Source organism: Heloderma suspectum, chromosome 4 (assembly GCF_057233095.1).
Source record: "Heloderma suspectum isolate Gila_16-S chromosome 4, 16-S_ref, whole genome shotgun sequence".
Classification (NCBI taxonomy): Eukaryota; Metazoa; Chordata; class Lepidosauria; order Squamata; family Helodermatidae; genus Heloderma; species Heloderma suspectum.
In genome coordinates, this window is record NC_139461.1 from 166,222,265 (window position 1) to 166,241,695 (window position 19,431).

General features: G+C 41.9%; 1 protein-coding gene across 29 annotated transcripts in view; it reads left to right on the forward strand.

Moving 5' to 3' along the window:
- The window catches only part of PRRC2C (proline rich coiled-coil 2C), a 90,781-nt gene extending 71,754 nt beyond the window's left edge, over nucleotides 1–19,027 (forward strand). For 3 of the 29 annotated variants that reach the window (XM_084851094.1, XM_084851100.1, XM_084851124.1), the window contains 11 exons: nucleotides 1,484–1,687; nucleotides 2,054–2,166; nucleotides 3,125–3,261; nucleotides 3,994–4,228; nucleotides 4,700–4,822; nucleotides 7,253–7,465; nucleotides 8,904–9,007; nucleotides 9,507–9,572; nucleotides 11,789–11,909; nucleotides 12,805–13,041; nucleotides 17,325–19,027. In XM_084851094.1, the coding sequence (XP_084707220.1) occupies nucleotides 1,484–1,687; nucleotides 2,054–2,166; nucleotides 3,125–3,261; nucleotides 3,994–4,228; nucleotides 4,700–4,822; nucleotides 7,253–7,465; nucleotides 8,904–9,007; nucleotides 9,507–9,572; nucleotides 11,789–11,909; nucleotides 12,805–13,041; nucleotides 17,325–17,582 (1,811 nt within the window). In that variant the 3' untranslated portion in view covers nucleotides 17,583–19,027. The remainder of the gene's footprint in view (nucleotides 1–1,483; nucleotides 1,688–2,053; nucleotides 2,167–3,124; nucleotides 3,262–3,993; nucleotides 4,229–4,699; nucleotides 4,823–7,252; nucleotides 7,466–8,903; nucleotides 9,008–9,506; nucleotides 9,573–11,788; nucleotides 11,910–12,804; nucleotides 13,042–17,324) is intronic. The other 26 variants (XM_084851095.1, XM_084851101.1, XM_084851096.1 and 23 more) reach the window with 14 other exon arrangements.
- Nucleotides 19,028–19,431: the final 404 nt, after the last annotated feature.

Below are 19,431 nucleotides of genomic sequence, written 5' to 3' on the forward strand. Positions count from 1 at the left end.
CCAGGTGCACAGCTCATCTGTTTTCCACCAACAAAACCAAAGGAGGCTGTAGAACTCTTGAAGAGGTGTCTGAAGGCAGTTTTGGGATGGATGAGGAGTGATCAAGAAGCTTAATCCAGACAAGATGAAGGTTCTGTGTGGGAAGCCACCTAATCTGGGAAGCCACCTAAACAAGTGGTTCTGGCTAGGGGTTACTCCCCCTGAAGCACCAGCTTCACCACTTGGAGTCTTTTCTGGAGCTGTCACTGTCTGTGAAAGGCACAGGAGGTGGTGGTAGCCAGCCATGGCCTTACTTGGAAAAAGCAGACCTAGCCTCCTGTTATGTGTACACTAGTTAGAGTCAAACTAGACTACCTTAACATGTAATGTGTAGGGCTGTCTTTGAAGACAACTTGAAAATTTGAACTGGTACAGAATGTGACCTCCCAGGTGCTTGTTGGGACTAGGCAGTCAGAACAGGTTCTATACCAGTTGCACAGATTGCTTGAAGGATCTAACTGCACCAGTTTGAACCTGCCTATTCTTTAAAATTTGCATAGTTGGCCAAGCTTGCTCACTGGCCTGCCTTCTTAGTCCCTACTCTGTAGAATGCCTTCCTTCAGTCTTGGTGTTAAAAAAAAGTATTTGAAAACCTGTCTGTTCCAAGTGGCTTTTAACTGAGATGATTTTATTGAATATGCTGGTGACTGACTGCTTTATTGTTGTGGTTTGTGATAATTTTATGCTGGCTGTTTTATATTTTAAAATGTTGCTTAATTTGGAAGTTTAGGAATTGTAACCATTCTAATGTTATACTGGGGGGTATCCAGTATTAGTCCCTCTTAAAGTAAACCCATTGAAATTAATGGGATGTACATTAGGGTGGATACAACCCAACATTTTATTTTTGTGCTTTGTATTATTTGTTTGTTGCCCTGAGAGGGCTTTGTCTGGAAATATGGCCTAAAATGCTTTAAATAAATAAGCTGCTGGGGCAGGCTACTGTCATTTGCAAAAAGCTGTTTGCTGTCTCAACTACGGAGAGATTCAGCCTTAAAAATAGCAAAGAAAACTCTGGCCATATGTATGATTCTCCTACACATGTCCTAAACTGCTCCTTGGTTTTGTGTAGATGAATATCATTGTCTTGGCATTAAGTCATTACTGGATAGCTCTGGCACAGAATCCAAGTCCAAGTAAAGAGACCTTACAAGACTTCCTTTGGCAAGTATCTCCCAGAAAATGTAGTTCTGTAAGATTGGAGACGCTCCCGTGAATATACGTTCCTCTTTCATTCAGATTTGAGGCACATATAGCGGCGACCTTTTCACCATCATGCTAGCAAATATAGAAAGAGGTTCTCTCAAAGCAATCTTGGGCAAATATTTTTGTAAAGTGAGACAAAATATTTTAATAAAGCACTGCTCTAATAACTCATATTTTTAGTTAAAGTGCATCAAACATTTTACTGACTGAAACATTACTTTGCTGGTTGTAATCTTAGGAGCTGGAACATACACTACCTCTTCACTGAGTACAAAAACCGCTACCAACTCTGACCCACCCAACATCTGTAAAGTGAAGCCACAGCAGTTACAGACAAGTAATTTGGCATCTGCTGGTCACTTTTCCCAGCTAAGCTGTATGCCATCACTAATTGCCCAGCAACAGCAGAGTCCACAGGTCTACGTGTCTCAGTCAGCAGCAGGTAATGGGATGGGGGTATTCATTGCATTATATTAGGGAATAATAAGTTGCTCTTTTTCTTTAAAGGTAGAAGTGACTAAATTTAAGCTCAGCGTTTCTTAAAACTCCTAGTTATTTTCTTCAATATATCTTTGCAGTCTGTTCTTTGTTCCCAACAGACTTGATTTAAATGTTTTAGTATTCAAGGTGAATGCGTACAATTTTTAAACAGAACATAGAGATTCTTCTGAAAGTTGGCAGCAGCTTTCTTTCTTTCTTACCTTCGAACACATACGTTTAGCAGATAGGTAGATCAATATAACTTTGCTTTTGAGTTAATTACATTAATTTAATTCGCTGACTTTTATCTCTTCTTCTGGTTCTGTAGCTCAGATTCCAGCTTTCTATATGGACACAAGCCATCTGTTCAACACCCAGCATGCACGCCTGGCTCCTCCTTCACTGGCCCAACAGCAAGGATTTCAACCAGGGCTCTCACAGGTACTTGGGGGAGGAATGGGGAACTGCTGATCTTTGAGCCAAATGCCCTGTGGTAGATCCTCTTCTGGCCTGTAACCTCTCCTTATCCCCACTCCCTTTTCTTCATCATTCACACACAGTTAGGCTTAGAAAAAAGCTCAGTGTGGGCGCATGCACGAATGAGATGTGTGAATGGGTGGTGGTGATCTTAACCACTCCACGCTCACATTCATTCTCTCTCTCATATCTTGAGAGAAAGAGAGGGAATATGTGGGGCAATGGTGATCTTGCAAGAGAGTAGGAAAAGTGACTTTGGCCTGCCCACCCCTTGCATATGGCTTCCAATAAACTTCTTCCCCAAAAGAAAAAAGTTCCACACCCCTGACTTAGGGGGTTGATTGAGCAGCATGTTGGCCTTTAAAGAGAAATACAAAACTTGATTTGTATTCCAAATCAGGGTTCAACAATGCTATGTTTTAAATGTCTCTGTCCAGCCAAACCAGTGAGTTGTGGCCACAGCTGGTAGCTCATACTAGAATATTATTAATGCTATATCTAAAGAGGAGAGGCAACTCACTGTGCAAGATTATGCTTGTTGGTTGCAAGAACTAGGGTGCCTGCTCCAGTCCACAGTTCCTGTAAGCCAAAAGTCTAGCACAAACACTGTCGGCATTTCCCATCCCTTTGATTTTTCTAGCAATTAGTGAGCTGCCTACAGAGTTGTTGAGGGGCCAAAGGTCAGTGTTAGAGTACTTGCTTTGAAGCAAAATTTCAGTTTCACTCTCTGACAGACCCCAGTTTCACTTCCCAGCATCTCCAGTTTAAAGGCTTTCAAGTAGCAGCACTGGAAAATACCTTTCTGCCTGTGACCTTAAAGGCCCATTTTAAGAAAGTAGACTGGCTAGATGGAGTTGGCATAAGGTAGCTTTAATTGTTAGTATGTTTTGTTTGGATATTAAATTATTTCCATTCCTTACAGCCTACTTCCGTTCAGCAGATACCAATCCCTATATATGCACCCCTGCAAGGGCAGCATCAAGCCCAGCTGGGTTTAGGAGCAGCGCCTGCTGTCTCCCAAGCTCAGGAATTGTTTAACTCTTCATTACAGCCCTACAGGTAAGTGTTTTTAACCAAAAGAAAGCAAAATCTGGAAATAGAAATACTTTGTTTCTAGTTCCTTCTCCTAAATGTGTCTGCACAGTTATTTATTCCATTTGTGTTCTTTGGTGCAAGAATGGTGAAAAATCCACCCAAAAGCCCAAGTTCTGAAATTGCATTGAACGATCCAAGTTAGCAAACACTGAAAAATGATGCAGAACCATTTCGTTTGAATTGGCGTGTGTTTGTTAGGAATCAGTGTTCAAATTTTACCAGACTGAAATATTTGGAGTGAGTTAGGGTAGGTGTGGTTTCTGACATGTCATCTCCTCTGCCTGTCCAGAATCTTAGTGGTCTCTCTTAATTAGCCACAGTGTAAGCTCCCTCTGCAACTCTTGAGAGGAAGCACTTGAAGCATTATAAAGGGGTGGGAGGACATTCTTAGGACTTCTGTGTCGCATCTTTTCAGGGAAGTTGGAACAATCAGTTGACCTGGGTTGAAAACACTTTTTATCAAGTGTACAAGTTAAGCCACAACTCTACAGTGCTAGCTAAGTGGTTTTAGGCCACACGTTACAGATCCAGATTTTCCCCCATTCTTTTTCTATAATATGGGAACATAGAATATATCTGCTTCTGTGGTTTTTATCTCTTTTATTCTAGTGTACCTTGAAACCTTTTGTCACAAAGGCAGATTTGTACTGTTTAGTAACATCTTAATGACTAATTCAGGCCAAATTTGTTTTATAGATCCCAGCAGGCATTTATGCAAAGTGGCCTGTCTCAGCCATCACCAGTGGTTCTTTCTGGCACAGCCTTACACAACTTCCCAGCAGTGCAGCATCAAGAGCTTGCCAAGGCACAGTCAAGCCTTGCATTTCAACAGACATCCAACACTCAGCCTATTCCTATACTGTATGAGCATCAGCTGAGTCAAGCTTCAGGACTAGGAGGCTCCCAGCTAATTGATACGCATCTGCTCCAGGTAAGAGCTAGATGTCCTCAATGAGGTTACTGAAGAGTTGGAGTTACCAGGTGCTTCACTGGAACAAAAAGGAACAGCTGTGCTTTTCTAGAACTGTTTCTGGATGTCTATAAAATGGATGGAAGAGTCCTGATGTCAGGCTGCTTGCACTGATGCAGTCCTGATTCTTCCATTAAAACTTCTGCACTTTTTTTAGGAATCTCTTCTTATATTTAGCAGTGCTGTATTTGTGCTGCTTTTTGTATAAATTCAGCTGTTTCAAATATATCTTGTAAATAGCAGCAGTGCCAAATATGTGCCATGCACATATGGGGTATCTTTGCTTCACACTTGCTACTCTTCCAAATGTAAAATGTGTATATTAAGGAGCATTATAAAATCCAAAATGAAATGCCCATCCATTTGTTCTGTTCTTCATATTAACATAACATTGCCTGGTCACCTAGAAAATGTCAACCTCTCTCTTCTCAGGCCAGAGCTACTCTTACCCCGGCCTCAAATTTGTATTCTGGACAGGTTCAGCAACCGGGTCAGACAAGCTTCTATAACACTGCTCAGTCTCCCAGTGCTCTCCAGCAGGTAAACTATGGCACGGTAAATTGCTTTCAATTATACTTAATTTGTATGTGATTTATGTCGTACCTCAATCTCATGACAAGAGAATATCCTACTGAGCAGGATTCATGTTCTTTTATGGGGAAGTTGCCGCCACACTGGATGATGGCAACCTAAAGCAATTATTTCACATAGAAGAATACTGTGGTGTTCTCTGAACAGGCCCTTGCAGTTCCAGTTGGCGTGGTCGCACTCTTGTCAGAGCTTTTGCCACTTCAAGGAAAATGGTTGATACAAGCATACCTAAACATCCTCTCCAACTGGATAGAGTGCATATGCTTCCCTAGTTGGAGCAATGAAATAGTTGGGACCTCAGCTAGAACACAGGTGGTGGAAAATCTTAGCTAGCCAAAGACAGATAAGACAGCCGTGAAGAAACGGTACCTCTCTGCTGTCATTGCATGTTGCAGTGCTTTCCAGCTGAGCTTTTCCAGGTGGTGCAGGGCCTCCTCCATCAAGGCCAACAATTAACTGCTAAAGAACCTTCAGAGGCCCACTGCGACGTAAGCATTTTGAAGATAAAATTGCTCAGATCCACACCAACTTAGTCACTGAGTACAGGACCTGGAAATGTGTTCAGCACACCACTGAGCTGGGTTTTATTGGATGAGTTTTAGTCATTGGGCCCAAAGACATCAACAAGGTGCTTGGAGGAATGTGGAGTACCACCAGTATAAGCTCAATCCTTGCCCCTCCTGGTTTATTGCATTGATCGGGAGTGTGTTAACTAGTTGGGTCCTGGGGCTATAAATGCCTCTTTGCAAGCAAGTGTGATCCTGGGTCACCTTAAAGGAGGCAGTTGTATATGAACTCCCATTAATAGCCTCCATGGACCCTGATGACTTCTCCAATAATTGGCTGTTCTGATTGCAAGTATTCCCTTTTGGACCAAGATTTACAACTCCAGGATGAAACTGATTTTTCGAGATCCATTTCAGTCTAGCTTCTTACCTGATTTTAGCACAGACACTGATTTGGTTGTCCTGGTGGGTGACCTATGTGGGAGAAGGGCAGGCCTCCCAGTGGCTTTCTCCTGGACCTCCCAGTGGCTTTCAGCACCATCACTCATGGTATCCTTCTAGAGCAGCTGGCTAACATGGTGATTTGGAGCACACCTCCTCCATTCCTACTTGGACAGTTGACTCCAGAAGATGGAGGTACTACAGGCAGGTGGGTTCTTCTGAACAGGAAGATGGGCTTCATCTTGTTCTGAATGGGGTGCACCTTTCCCTAATGGATCAGGTTTGCTGTGTGAGGAAACTGTTTAAATCCAGCCTTGTGTCTGGAGGTCCAAGCAGCTTCTTGGAATTAATCACCTTTCACATGGCTTAGGCTGGTGCACCAACAGCAACCCCACCTCAACAGAGATAACCTGGCCATAGTTATCCATGCTTCCATAACATCTTGTTAGAGTTACCATGCTTGGGTCTGTCTTTGAAAACTGTTCAGAAGTTTCAGTTGATACAAAATACCACAGCTAGATTGTTGACCGGGACCTTGCATTCAGACCTTACATTGCCAGTTTTGAAACCTCTGCACTCACTTCTGGGCCAGATGGCTTGAGACCAGCATATAGCAAGGACTGCTTGCTCCCATATGAACATGCACCAAGACTTAGACCTTCCAAGCCCCTTCTTTAGGTCCCCAAATCTCTGAGGTGAGGGGGTCGTGATCAGAGGCAGAGCTGCTCTGTGGTGGAACCCCTCTTGGGATTGTCCTCCCAATGGTCCTAGGGGCTTGCCTAGCACCAACTTTGGTATTTTCAGTGGCAGATAAAGAACTTTTTATTTGTTCAGAGAATTTAGTTCTGTGTTTTTACCCTCCTGGCTCTGTTTATATGTGGCTTTTAATAACTGCCTCTGTTTTTAATGTTCTGTTTTATATTTTAATAATTAATTACTCATTTAATTGACTCTTAATTGTTAGCCACTTCGAGAACCCTTTGGGATTGAAGGACAGGATTTAAAATTGAAAATCATTTTAAATATGGTGAAAGCCATGCATATATTCTGAAGGCTTTGCAAGTTTAGAACTTCCAAAACCTAAGTCTGCTCTAAGGAAACCCAAATCCTCCATGTTCAGGGGAATTATGACGACAATAAGGAAAAGTGAAGTTAATGGGGAAAGGAAAGGAGGGAGAATTCTGTTTACTAAGAACCCTGTTCAGCTTGGTTCTGAATAGTAGATTCTGCCCACATGTTCTCAAGTTTTTCTCTTCAACCCCAAAGGGTAGAAATGTGGATATTGTTTTTCAGGTGCACAAGAGAATAGCTACAAGATGTATTAGTACTATATGTGGAGCAAAATGTATATGCTGCTCACCAGAGTTCAAAAGTGACAATTTTGTTTTGATGAACTTAAATTATTGATGTATCTGCAGGTCTAATACATTCTCATATTTTTCTCCAGGTGACAGTACCTATACCAGGATCGCAACTTTCTTTGCCCAACTTTGGATCAGCTGGTCAGCCTTTAATTGCTCTTCCACAGTCCCTTCAACCTCCATTGCAGCATACACCACCACAGCCTCCGGCTCAGAGTCTGAGTCGGCCAGCACAAGTGGGTCAGCCTTTCAGAGGACTAATTCCAGCTGGAACTCAGCACAGCATTATAACTGGGAAGGTAAATACGTTTGTCTTGATCTTGCGCTATGTGCTAATGCACATTATATGCCAAGTGGCTACAGTATGGCAATAGTTCCAAAGGGGTAATGTCTTAATCCTTACAATACTTAAACGAAATTAAGCAAGAATAGCAAATGGAAAAAATTGAACCATTATCGAACTAGTTTAGAATTAATATACTGGTAAGACGTGTCTCGTAGTTGACATTCACAGTCGTCATTCTGCTTAGGTGTTGGCTACCTACCCTACCCTCAACCATCATACATATGTCCACACAGATGGCCAAGGTAGGCTGAGAGATGGATGAGTATAGAGAGGGCATTGGAAAAGAGAGATGTTGTGTTGTTCCGCTTGTGTTGTGCATTAGAGGATCCAACAAAATAGACCCAACAAAATACTGTAACAGCATAATAATGCATTTATAGACTTTTTGTCACTATCCAGCCAAACTTAAGCACTTTTAGGTCCTGCAAATTTCACCGGGAGAGAGCTACACACATTCTTAATTATCTCATTGAAATGAATGAGAATTGAAAAGAGCTTAACTTTGGCTGGATTGTGACATTTTCTTTTTCGTTTAATAGGATGAATGCAAGAGTGTTCACAATGTGGAGAGAATGCTCTATGATGAAGTCTGTACAGGGAAATGAATGAGGGTCCCAGAAAAGTGGCCTCCCTTCTATGTGTGGTCAAAGGGAGTCCTGTGGTTTTGGTTTTTTGGAGTGTGTGTGTGTGTGTGTTTGCTTGCCAGAGAGACTATCTAGTTCTCTGTGTATGTATGCAAGTATAATTGTCCTTCCAAGTCTCTTCTGGCTGTATTTGTGCATATATAAAAACGTGTGTGTATGCATACATTAGTCTCATAAGTCTTCATTCTGTGCCTTTTGAACCACTTAGGATGAATAATACCCATAAAAGGTTACTTTATTTTCTTTTTGGATATGGGGAGGCAAGTGTGCAAATTGTGAGTATAGTGGTTTTGAGTTGCCAACTCACACTATACATTCCTGCCTCTCTCTCTCTCTCTCTCTCTCTCTCTCTCTCTCTGTTGGAGGGAGAAAGGGATGATTTCTTGCTGTCAGTCAAGTTACAGTTGCTTGGCTCTCATCTCTTTTATTCTTTGTGCAGTAGGCATGTGGTGTAGTTTATTGACTTTTGATAGCACATTAGAGCTGTGTCCTACTCTGTTTAACCTCTTGAGCATTTACTTAAGTTGCATGCATATAGGGGTATAAATCCTGATACATCCAAATAACTAAATGATCAACTGCTTTTATTCAGATGTATCAGAATAGGTGTGAAAATTGTAAGTTAGCTTTTATCCCCACTGTAGTAAAGGCTTTGTAAAGATGTAACTGTGGTTAAAGGATGATGGTTGGATCGTTGATGGAACATATCAGTGTTGCATTCATGGGTAAACTTGTTGTTTTCTTCAGATGTCAGAAATGGACCTGAAGGCCTTTGGAAGTGGCATTGATGTTAAGCCAGGCACACCTCCAGTTTCCGGACGAAGCACTACTCCAACTTCTAGTCCCTTTCGGTAAACAAGTCTTTTCAAACAAGTCAGCTTTGTAGACTTGTGATGGAGTCCGATTTAAAAAAAACAAAACAGTACTAAATTAAACATTAGTGTAACGGTGCCACTTTGGCAACAAAAAAAGCAGTATTAAAATGCTAAATAAATAAAGGCTGCAATTTGGAGAAACATTTGTGATTTTAAAATAATCATTTGTGCAGAATGTTGGCTAGGCAACAATGTTTTATGGGGGCAAGCATCTTAATAATGTGGAACAAAAACTATTATTATTTTGAAAAAATAATATAGAGACTACATGGGGATAGAAAGAACTGGGTTGGAATGCGTATGTTTTAAGAATGCCAGTAGTAGATATTCTGGCCTCCTTTTGCCATCAGTCACTTCAGATTGCATCTTGGTATTTTGTTTCCTTTCTGGTAAAGAGACAGTATCAATAATTATTCTACTCTGTACTCAGATGGAAAGGGGAATATATTTGGAAACAGGGCAATTTATTTTGCAGGAAATATGAAGACAGAATGGCTGCACACTTGCCAAATTTCCATTTATTTCAGCAGAGCTTGCACAGGTGTGTTTCTGCAGGATTGTGCCTCAAATATGCATGAATGCCAACGAGCTATTGATTATGATTTGGACATTGTATGCTGCCAATAAAAGCTTTACACTATTTGGTGAAATGTTCTGAATTTTATGAAGAGGATGCTGCTTAGAACAACTTCTTTTCACTTCATTATGTATTTTTCTACATAGTTTATACATTGAATCTTGGTTATACAACTAATACTGCATGGATTAAACAATCACAAAGCAAGAGGGAATACCTCTTATTAGGACTATCAGGTGTTTGGTCTTAGATGGGGGAGCAAAGACTGGTTATGGCCAGTGTTGTACTAGGGCTCCAGGTTACCCAAACTCCCCTGAGACAAAGTGAAATGGAACATCTCCCTTGGAAAGGAGGAAAAAACAGTAGTAAGGCATCCCTCTCTTTCTTGCATTGTTTGGAAAGCACTGCTTCAGTGGAAGACAAAAAACGGGGGGGGGGGGGATAGTAGTTGGATGGGATCCAAAGAGCTACCTAGGCTCTCATAAGAGACTTGCACTCATCCAGTAGAACGACTGTTTTTCTTTGAATTGCTGACCCTCTTTCCATATTGCAAACTGCCCTTTGAAATCCCCAGCTGTTTGGAAAGCAGTCTGCCATGCAGCTTTGGGTGGGAGTGCTGTTTGAGGAAGGAAGTCCCCTTTTGGCTCACATAACTAGTTTCATCATTCATTGGATCCTGACTATTGTTAGCAGAGCTAGGGACTGAGTTTTAAAGCAGTGTGAATGTTAAATCAATGGAAGTCAGAGTGGATGATAGTACCTAGTGTTTGAAGGGCTAGATTTTGTGCTTCCCTTAGAATAAAGCCATGTGCCAAAGTTGCGGATAGTTTGGATATCACAGATGTCCTATGAGCTCAAGACATTTTCATATAACAGCACTTAGCCCCAGTGATTAACACTGCCAAGTGTGGTGGCTGCTCAGGAGGTTAAACTACCAGTGTCATACCAGAGGTGCTGGATGATATTGCACAACTCTTTGGCTCGATGCGGAGAGCATAACCTCAGAGTCTCTTGCTCTGTTATGGAACTTCTAGAGGCACTGGACACTGCCTATTAATTTCAAGTTACCTTACCACCACCACTTATCTATATCAGCATTTTTGATAAAATGAATTTGCCAATAAAGAAGCTGACATTTTTCCACATAAGTAAGATAATTACCCTAGGGCTGGGATTCCTGTCATTTCAGAATGACCTGGTTCACATGTCATGGGGGCAATTCCTGGGTTGTTTAATTCAGGAATTGCGGGATGAGTAAACGTGCAAGGTGCACACTTGTCATTTCCACTTTTAACAACCCAGGAACGCCCCATTCCTGGGTTATTTTGTCATGTGCAAAACCTGGAAACTCTGGGTTGTTTATGGGTTAAAGAAACCAGAGTTAACCCAACAGCAAAGCATAGGCAACAACAAACCATGCTGGCTCTGCTAAGGGAGAAACCAAAACTAATGCTCAAAGAAGTTTCTGTGCTACAGGCCTCTTCAAACAGGAAGAGGAACACAGAGTTCAGGAAGCAAAACCATGCACAAAAACATTTGGGCCACAAAAGTACCCAGGAATTAGAGGCCTGCTATCAAGTCTATTTGTACTTCAGTTGCTGCAATAAGAGGAGAGCTCTTGATGTGGTCATGGAGTCACTGGAACTGACATGTCTCTTCCTTTGTGGAAATTCAAATTAATGCCTTTTAGATTTAAGCATTATTTGACCAGTAAATTGGTTGATTGTTCTTCATTTAGTTAAATACCCTACACAAATGGCTATTTGTTCAGAAATAGAGTGTTCACAATATACTCTGTTTGCCTGTAATGTGACAACTGTATACCTTTTTCTTAAGCCAAAACTTGCATTAGGTTGAAGAATTGTCTGCATGCAGGAGATCTGCATGCATATTCATTCATCTGAATCTAGAAGAAATTACCAAAATATTACTGAAGTACATGTAACTAATCTTAATCGCTCCCGTTGTGTGAATGGTGGTAGGCAATTCAGCTTAAATTTACCATGTCTTTCATATCTTTGTACAGTAACACAGTTTCCCTGTGTTGGCTGCAAACAGCATTTACTAAGTAATACCCAGTTTTTCTTCTCGATTCAGGTAGTATATGAAAATTGTAAACACAAGGTATCCCTGGTGAGATACCCAGTATATTAACTGACTTTAAATGTTTTCTCTCTAAGGGCTGCTTCTACAAGTCCGAACAGTCAGTCCAATAAAATGAATACCATTGTCTACCAGAAGCAGTTTCAGTCGGCAGCTGTGAGAATGACCCAGCCGTTTCCTCCTCAGTTCGCACCCCAGGTGGGCAGCAACAGGCTTTCTGCCAACAGGCTGGGATTTGTCATGCGTGATTGTATAGCTCAACCTTGTTTCAAATCAAGAATCCCTAAATGCAGGAATCTCAGATATTTGACTAAATGTGCTTTCCATAATTGTAAATCTAATTCATGTAAGCAATCTGGTATGTGGATGAAAATACCTTTCTTTCAATAACATCTGTGCTCCTGAAGTTAAGGAATTGGACAGCTGTGATGCAGGCAGTGACCACAGGCTTCTTCGCACAGCTCTCACTACAATTGAGTGTTGAACGTTTGAAAGGAAAGGGGAAAATAGTGTCTGCGAGAAGGGTCCCAGTGTGTGCCTCAGGTCTCCAGCAAACATTCAGGGCAGAATACACCAGAAATGTCTCCTGTGCAGGCTTTACTGGAAAGACTAGGATTTGTGCAAGTGGGCAACAGACCTCTTGCACAGCTTCCACTCATTTCAGTGAGGCGTGCACAGAAATTCCTGGTGGCTTGCATACCCTTAGCCACTAATCTGAAATGCAGCTATGAAACAGTATTCCAAAATGACAACAGTTTCTTTAAATAATTTGAGAGCGCTAGATTTTATTCGGAAGCATGAACCTACTTTTTCCAGTTCCACCATCTTGACATATTTGAGGATACCCTTCTCTTCCCCTCCCCCCTTTTGTTCTTTGATGTGCTGAGGCAGTTTTTAAGCACAATAGACACCTTAGGATTTTCTCCCCTAGGGTTTCCCAAACATGACCGTAACAGAAAAAATGTGCCCACTGCTTGGCACTGATGGATAGCAGAGGCATGCTCCCTGCAGAGAAGCCACCATGTGATCAGGTTGGCAGTTTGCTAACAGCTAAATGTCTCTCTTTTTGTTGTTGTTTTTTTCCCCCACTTAGATCCTCTCTCAGCCTAACCTGGTCCCTCCATTGGTAAGAGCCCCACATACTAACACCTTCCCAGCGCCTGTTCAGAGGCCGCCAATGGCACTGGCTAGTCAGATGCCACCTCAGATGACCACAGGCCTTTTGAGCCACCCTCGTATGCCACATGTGGCCAGGGGTCCTTGTGGATCACTCTCTGGAGTCAGAGGCAATCAGGCCCAGGCTGCGATGAAGGCTGAACAAGACATAAAGGTTAGTATTTTTGGATGGCCATGCTGTGTTAACCACAGTTCAGTCTTGACAGCTTGCAAGGCAAGGTGCTTTGCTTAAGATGCAGATCTCTTTGCTTAAGATGCAGATGTCCCTTTCTGCAATGGCCAAATAGGAATTGGAATTCAAATTTTGCATCACAGATAGCCCCTGTAGTTGTAGTTAAGTATTAAAAGAAAACAAGAACCCAATGAACTGCTATGCTTCCAGCACTTTGAAACGTTTGCCTTCTTATATTGGATGCAGTCCACAACTTGGGGATTATGCTCATTGTCTATGACCTTCTTTTTAATCATACAAAACTCTTAAATAACTAGAATCACCCATCCATAGCTGCATTTCACTGACATGATTGAAAAGCACTTGGAGACCCTTCTGGATGAAACAAGACACTCTTTCCCTCAGATGACAGTTGTGATGCGGAGTCTCTGTGGGGGTGCCATAAGATCAAAGGAAATCTGAAATCTGTAGGACCAGTTGATTGCTATCCGGGGTAGAACTTCCTTCATGTTTCCTATTCTGTTCACTCCCAAAAGAAAGTGTTTCCCTGAGACTGAGACCTGTACTTTTTGGTGGTGGTCTTGGTTTTTATTTTCTCTGTGTTTTTTGTATGTTTAGTCAACACAGTAGTCAGCACTTCTAATAAATGGGTTCTGTTATTTGTCGAAGTCATCTTTGGAGGTCTGTAAGCGGTCAGAGTAGATGGAATGCATGTGTTTGTTTGTTAGTTTGTTTGTTTAATATATAGATTTATGCCTTCCCTTTCCACCAAGGAAACTGTGCTCAAGGCAGCTAACAGTAAGAAGAACCAACAATTAAAATAAAAGATTAGGGCAGTATCTAACAAGGCACTGCCCCACCTCACCAATTCCATTCCACAAGTGAGACCCACAGCATGTGCAACAGAGATTTCGCTCTTTCGGGAGCAACCAGAAACAAGCGGAAAACGCTGATTTCTGGAACAGGGCCGGTCAGCGGAGCTCACATCAGGGAGCTCTGCCAACCTGTCTCAATCCAAAAATGAGCTTTTCCACTAATTTCAGGACTTCTTAGAGGAAGCATTAAATCTCTGTTGCGCAAGGGATAGTTTAGGAGTGACTTAAGTCCCATTCATTTCAGTGGGTCCACTCTAAGTAGGACTAACATTGGATACTACCATTAGTTAAAACAATTACCACATATTTAATTTTGAAATATCTATATGCTGAACTTCAGTTTACAAAGCTCCCAGTGTAGCTTACACATCAGATACAAATAAAATGCAGTATTACATCAGCAGAAGAAACAAAACTAACAAAAGTAGTTTGTTAGTAACAGACTAACAAAAGTAGATCAGAATAAAAACAAAACCAGTTCAGTGATCCACTGGATCCTCATCTAGTTCAACTTCTAGCGGGGGCTTTCCATGGTTTGTCATGTCATCTAAACCCAGGCGGCAGGAGTTGTTTGAGAGTTAAACAATTCTCAAATAAGCCTACAATAGAGCATAGGTTATTTCCACTGCTCTTAAATTTGTAGAGAGATAATTTAGCATGTTTATCTAAAGGTATATTATGTAAAGTTAATGTTTCATATTGTATAAATATCTGAAAAGTTTTCCTGTAGTCAAAAGTAGCTGCACTGAAATATTTGGTTGGGCGGAAATCAGTAAAATGAATAGTGTGTTTTATATGTTACATGTTATATTCACAGCTTTACTTGAAAATTACTTTTATTGGAATACTTGGAAATATTTCAAGGCATGACAACTCAGTAGCATGCACTTCCCTTAGATTAAGTAGATTTTAAGGGTGGAAAATGAAAGCACTGAAAACTGTTAACATACTAAGGGAGCATTCCTGTGCTTCCTGGGAAGGTGACTGAGGGGCAATAGGATGGTGTAGATGCAAACTCCCTCTCTATGGCCACGGTCACTAAGCCACCCTGTGAATAAAGCTACACAGTGTGGGTTGTTCACGGAACAACCCATGGTGCACCTGATAGATGATCAGGCTCGCCATGGTTTGTTCTCCCCCACCTTCCCCCTTAGTCCTCCAGCTGGTATCCCACCATCCTTCATGGCAGAACCCATCTTGTCTCCCCTTCCCTGCTCCAATTGCTACCCCTTTTTGTTCACCACTGTCTTTAAAAAAAAAATTTTTGGAGCCTCAAAAATGTGCAGTTAGGGTCGTTTTATTTTTTCAGCCCCAGAAAATTGTGCAATTTTGTTGGTAATTTTTTTATTATTGTTGTCGATCAAGTGCACTCTTGTGGCTGTCATGTTAGTCTTGCCTACTCAATTTCCCTGTATGCTTCAGCTGTCAAAGGGATTGCAGAAGAGGGGTAGTCAACATACATGGAAATTGACAGGGCAAGACTTGGGCAATTTTTGGGACGAAAATGTATGCAAATTTAATGGCTGGAAAGTAAATTGAGGGGAATTTTGTGTAAATTTAATGGCTGGGGAAATTTGCGCACCTGCACGAAGTTCTCCATTAGCTGGAGACTCGGGGAAGTGTTAAAAGGTGGGAGGGCACTGAGAAGTGTCAGCCCAGCACTTAGAAGCAATGGAATCACGTTGTTAAGAGGCAGATATTGTCTCTCCCCCCCGCCCCCTTTTTGGTGCACTTTTGCTGCTTTCTCCCCCTTTTTGGTGCTTTTCAATTGACAACTTGGCAATTGGTCCCTGGCAATTTCCATGTATGCTACCTACTAGACTTCACCACTCTGTTTGACAGCTGAAACATACAAGGAAATCAACCAGGCAAGATTACACATCGGATAGACATAAGGGCGCACTTGTGATAGATCGCTTCCCCAAAATTATGAACACACTTGAGCAGTTTTCTGGGACCAAAGTTTTTTTTTAAGGGTGTTCATGATGGTCGCCCCAAAGTGCCACTTGGGCATCTGTGGAGGGGCTGCCACTGGTGGCACTAAGAGTTCATGAAGAACGGCAGGGTTTTTTGCCACTCTTGCTGAGCGGCTCTGCAGCTGATCCCTGCAACCCACGATGAAATTGCTCTCCCGGGTTCAGATGATACGACAACCCATCATGGATCGAACAATCTTTAGAACAAGCCATGGGTTGTCAGGGTGGCTTGTTGCTGAAAAATAAACCACCCTTCAGGAAGCAGTCTGGGTTTGGAAGACACGGCAACGCGTCGTGGCTAATTACCTACAATGTGTTGTTGTGTCATGTGAACCCAGTCAGTGGGTGGATAGGGAGGTCTACAGGCAACCCTATGACAGAACATGAGTTATTTGAGGGTTATATAACCCTCAAACAAGCCCTGCTGCCCAGGTTCAGAAGACACAAACCATGGCCACTGCCTGGTATGGATGAATGTTCAAAATGGCTGCTGACACACACCACAACCCACCATGGCTTAAATAAGACACAGTAGGCTGTGGTGACTGCGCAAACCAGGTCTATGTTGTAATGTATTCAAAGATCAAATTCTTCTCTCCTATATAGCATTGTTTAGAGGGTTTGATTGTGCAGAATTGTTTATGGAATTTATAACATTTTAAGCTGCCCTCAACACAAGTAGAACCATTTGTCATCAAAACAGGAGAGTGAATGGCTGACATTGTCTTGTTAATATAGTTGGGGGAAGCGTAGAGTTGCACTAAGGCCATGGCCTCTGTAGGCCTGCTGTGTGTCTTACGTATTAATGGTTGCTGCTGGTTCTCAGTGATGTTCAGCAGTGTGTCCAGCTACATGAATTTCCTTGAACTACCAAGCAGAGCTGCTTTAGCATCTGTGCTGGGTAGAGAATGTGCAGAAACACATTGTAAGACTAATTCACAGAAACATGAGCTATTGCTTATTCTCAGGCATCCAGTTCAACGGAACTATATGAGAGAAGCTTTCTAGCAAGCCCTAACGATATCGTAACAATTTCCACAGGTATGACTGGTAGTGTCCAGGGTGGGTAGTGTCATCTCCTTCAGCATGTGGTTTGACTGTCTTGCTTGAGTTACTTGGTGCTGCTTGATCTGAAGCTGGGGTTCAGTCTAGGTGGCATTCTGGCCCCTCCTAACTCCTGTACTACTTCTGGTGGAATCTAGGTCTAAGGGAATTCAGAATACTAAAAATTGTAATGAGCAATTTTGCTTGGCATTCAGGTAACTATGTACAGAAATTCCAAGATGTATAAGTTCCTATAGCATGTGGTACAATATTCCATTTTGACTGGGGCTCTTTTAAAGTATGCGCACAGAATAATTAGCTTTCCTTTCTGGACTGTGCCATGCTTAAAACCTCTTTCTTTTTTATTAAGGCAAAGCAGAGAGCAGAGGTCCTTCAGTCCACACAGAGATTCTTCTCTGAGCAGCAGCAGAACAAGCCGCCTGGAAGCAAAATGCTGAAAGTGGGTGACAATGGGAATAAAGCCCCTGAGACTATGGCAGGCTCCTCAGGAGCATGTCAGGACAAAGTGGAGGAGAAGCAGAGTCCTGCAGCTGCAACAGCCCCCAAGCCTGTTAGAACTGGACCAATCAAACCTCAGGCCATCAAGACAGAAGAAACGAAATCATAAGTGCTGTGCCCCTTTATGCCAATATGGGGAGTGAAATGACAGCAGCACAAACCTGTAGCCCAAAGGGCAAGGCATGTCCCTCCAAGGCCATGAGTGGCTTAAAGAGACGCAGATGTGAATGGCCGCAGGCTCGAAAGGTCTGGGGATCTTGGGGCTTGTAGCTTCCATGCCACCGCTTGAATGAGCGTGATCTTTTTGAATAGAGGCACCTCTCTGCTTTCCAAGGATGCAGAATGAAAAATAATGCTTCTGAGGCATCTTATTTGCTGAAAGTAAATACTGTCCTGTTTGTTTGCTGCTGTTTCATTTTGGGACGAGAGGCAGATTGAAAAAGGCCAGGACAGAACTGGGTTTGGTTTTATGTTGCTCAGTTTCCTAAGATAATGTTGGTCCTTAATAATGAACTCAAAAAATGTAAGACAGTTGGTAAGTCACACAGAGCAATTTAATCACACATAGTCACACATGTACGCGCACACCACTTCATTCTGTAGATGTTCTTTGTCAGACTTCCCTAAAAAGTAGGGCGTGGCTGCTATGGTTTGATGTAGTGCTGAATTCAGCTGGAAAAAAATGCTAAGTGATCCCTATGACATTCTAATACCAGAAGTGCAGAATTCTGAAGGCTCCCTTTTGGAGTTGTATTGGCAGTCATATTGAGCTGCAGCTCAGTAATACTTGGGGGAAATAAGTCTTTGGCCTTCAAGTGGTTTTCAGCTTATGTCTGTATAGAACAACAAGCACTTGACTTTGTGCCTCAAGAGAGCACCCTCTGAAATGGCGCATTCTTCTATCAGAGCTGCTTTGCACCTCCTTTCTGCTCACTGTGTGCTGGGAAATAGAACCAAGTCAAATAATGCCTTCTTAATTGTATCCTTCTAGTAGTGTAGCTGTAGAAGAGTACTGTATGATAATTTCTGTGAATGTAAAATATCCCATACCTGCTTATGATATGTAGTTGTGACTGTGCTATAGCAGAGCTGTTTTAATAACGTTACTCTAGACTTTTCAGGCAACGGTTGGAAGTTAATAAGAGCACCACATGCCACATTGGTTTCCTTTACTTCCTCTTCTTCCCTTCCCCAACACTTTTCTGGGACAAAGAGTGAACTAAAAGTCTAATATGTATAATTTTGTTCAAATGACGGCAGAAGCTGGAAAGGTCTGTTGCTGCTATTGATGCCTAGTGAAATGCTATTGGTTCTTTTTTATATAAATATTATAATTTGAATTTTTGGAAACTTAGCTGTGATGTCAGCTTTGGGAAAAAGATATCCACTTGTACTGTGAGTTGGCATTGTACAGAAATTAACAGCCATATTGGTCTAGAAATGTTTAAACTTTTTTTTTTCATTTGTACAGGGGTAACGCACTGTATTAAATATGTAAGGTCTTATTTACATGGGTTTGATTACAGAAACTAATAAAATATTCTCTACATAAAATACCTGGGGATGCCATGCTTTGTTACATAAATTCACACCCCATTGTAATCAGGCACTCCCCAGCAGCTTTGGAAAACTATCTCTCTAAAGATAGGGAAGGATGTACTGGGCGTTGTGTTGCTCTATATGTCAAAGAGGGCATCGTGTTAAACTAGAAACCTCAGAAGGGGGGCAGACTCCTCCACAGAATCACTGTGGGTTGACTATACCAGGTCCCAAAAGTAATTTAATACTGGGGACATGCTATTGTAATGGTGAAATGGAGAATGAAATGAGGGAGGAATCCAAAAGGGAAAGTGTTGCAGCAATGAGTGACTTCAATTACCCTCACAGAGACTGGATAAATGCAAGTCCCAGCCATGACAGAGAGGTAAAGTGAATACCCTACGTAATTGTGCACTAGA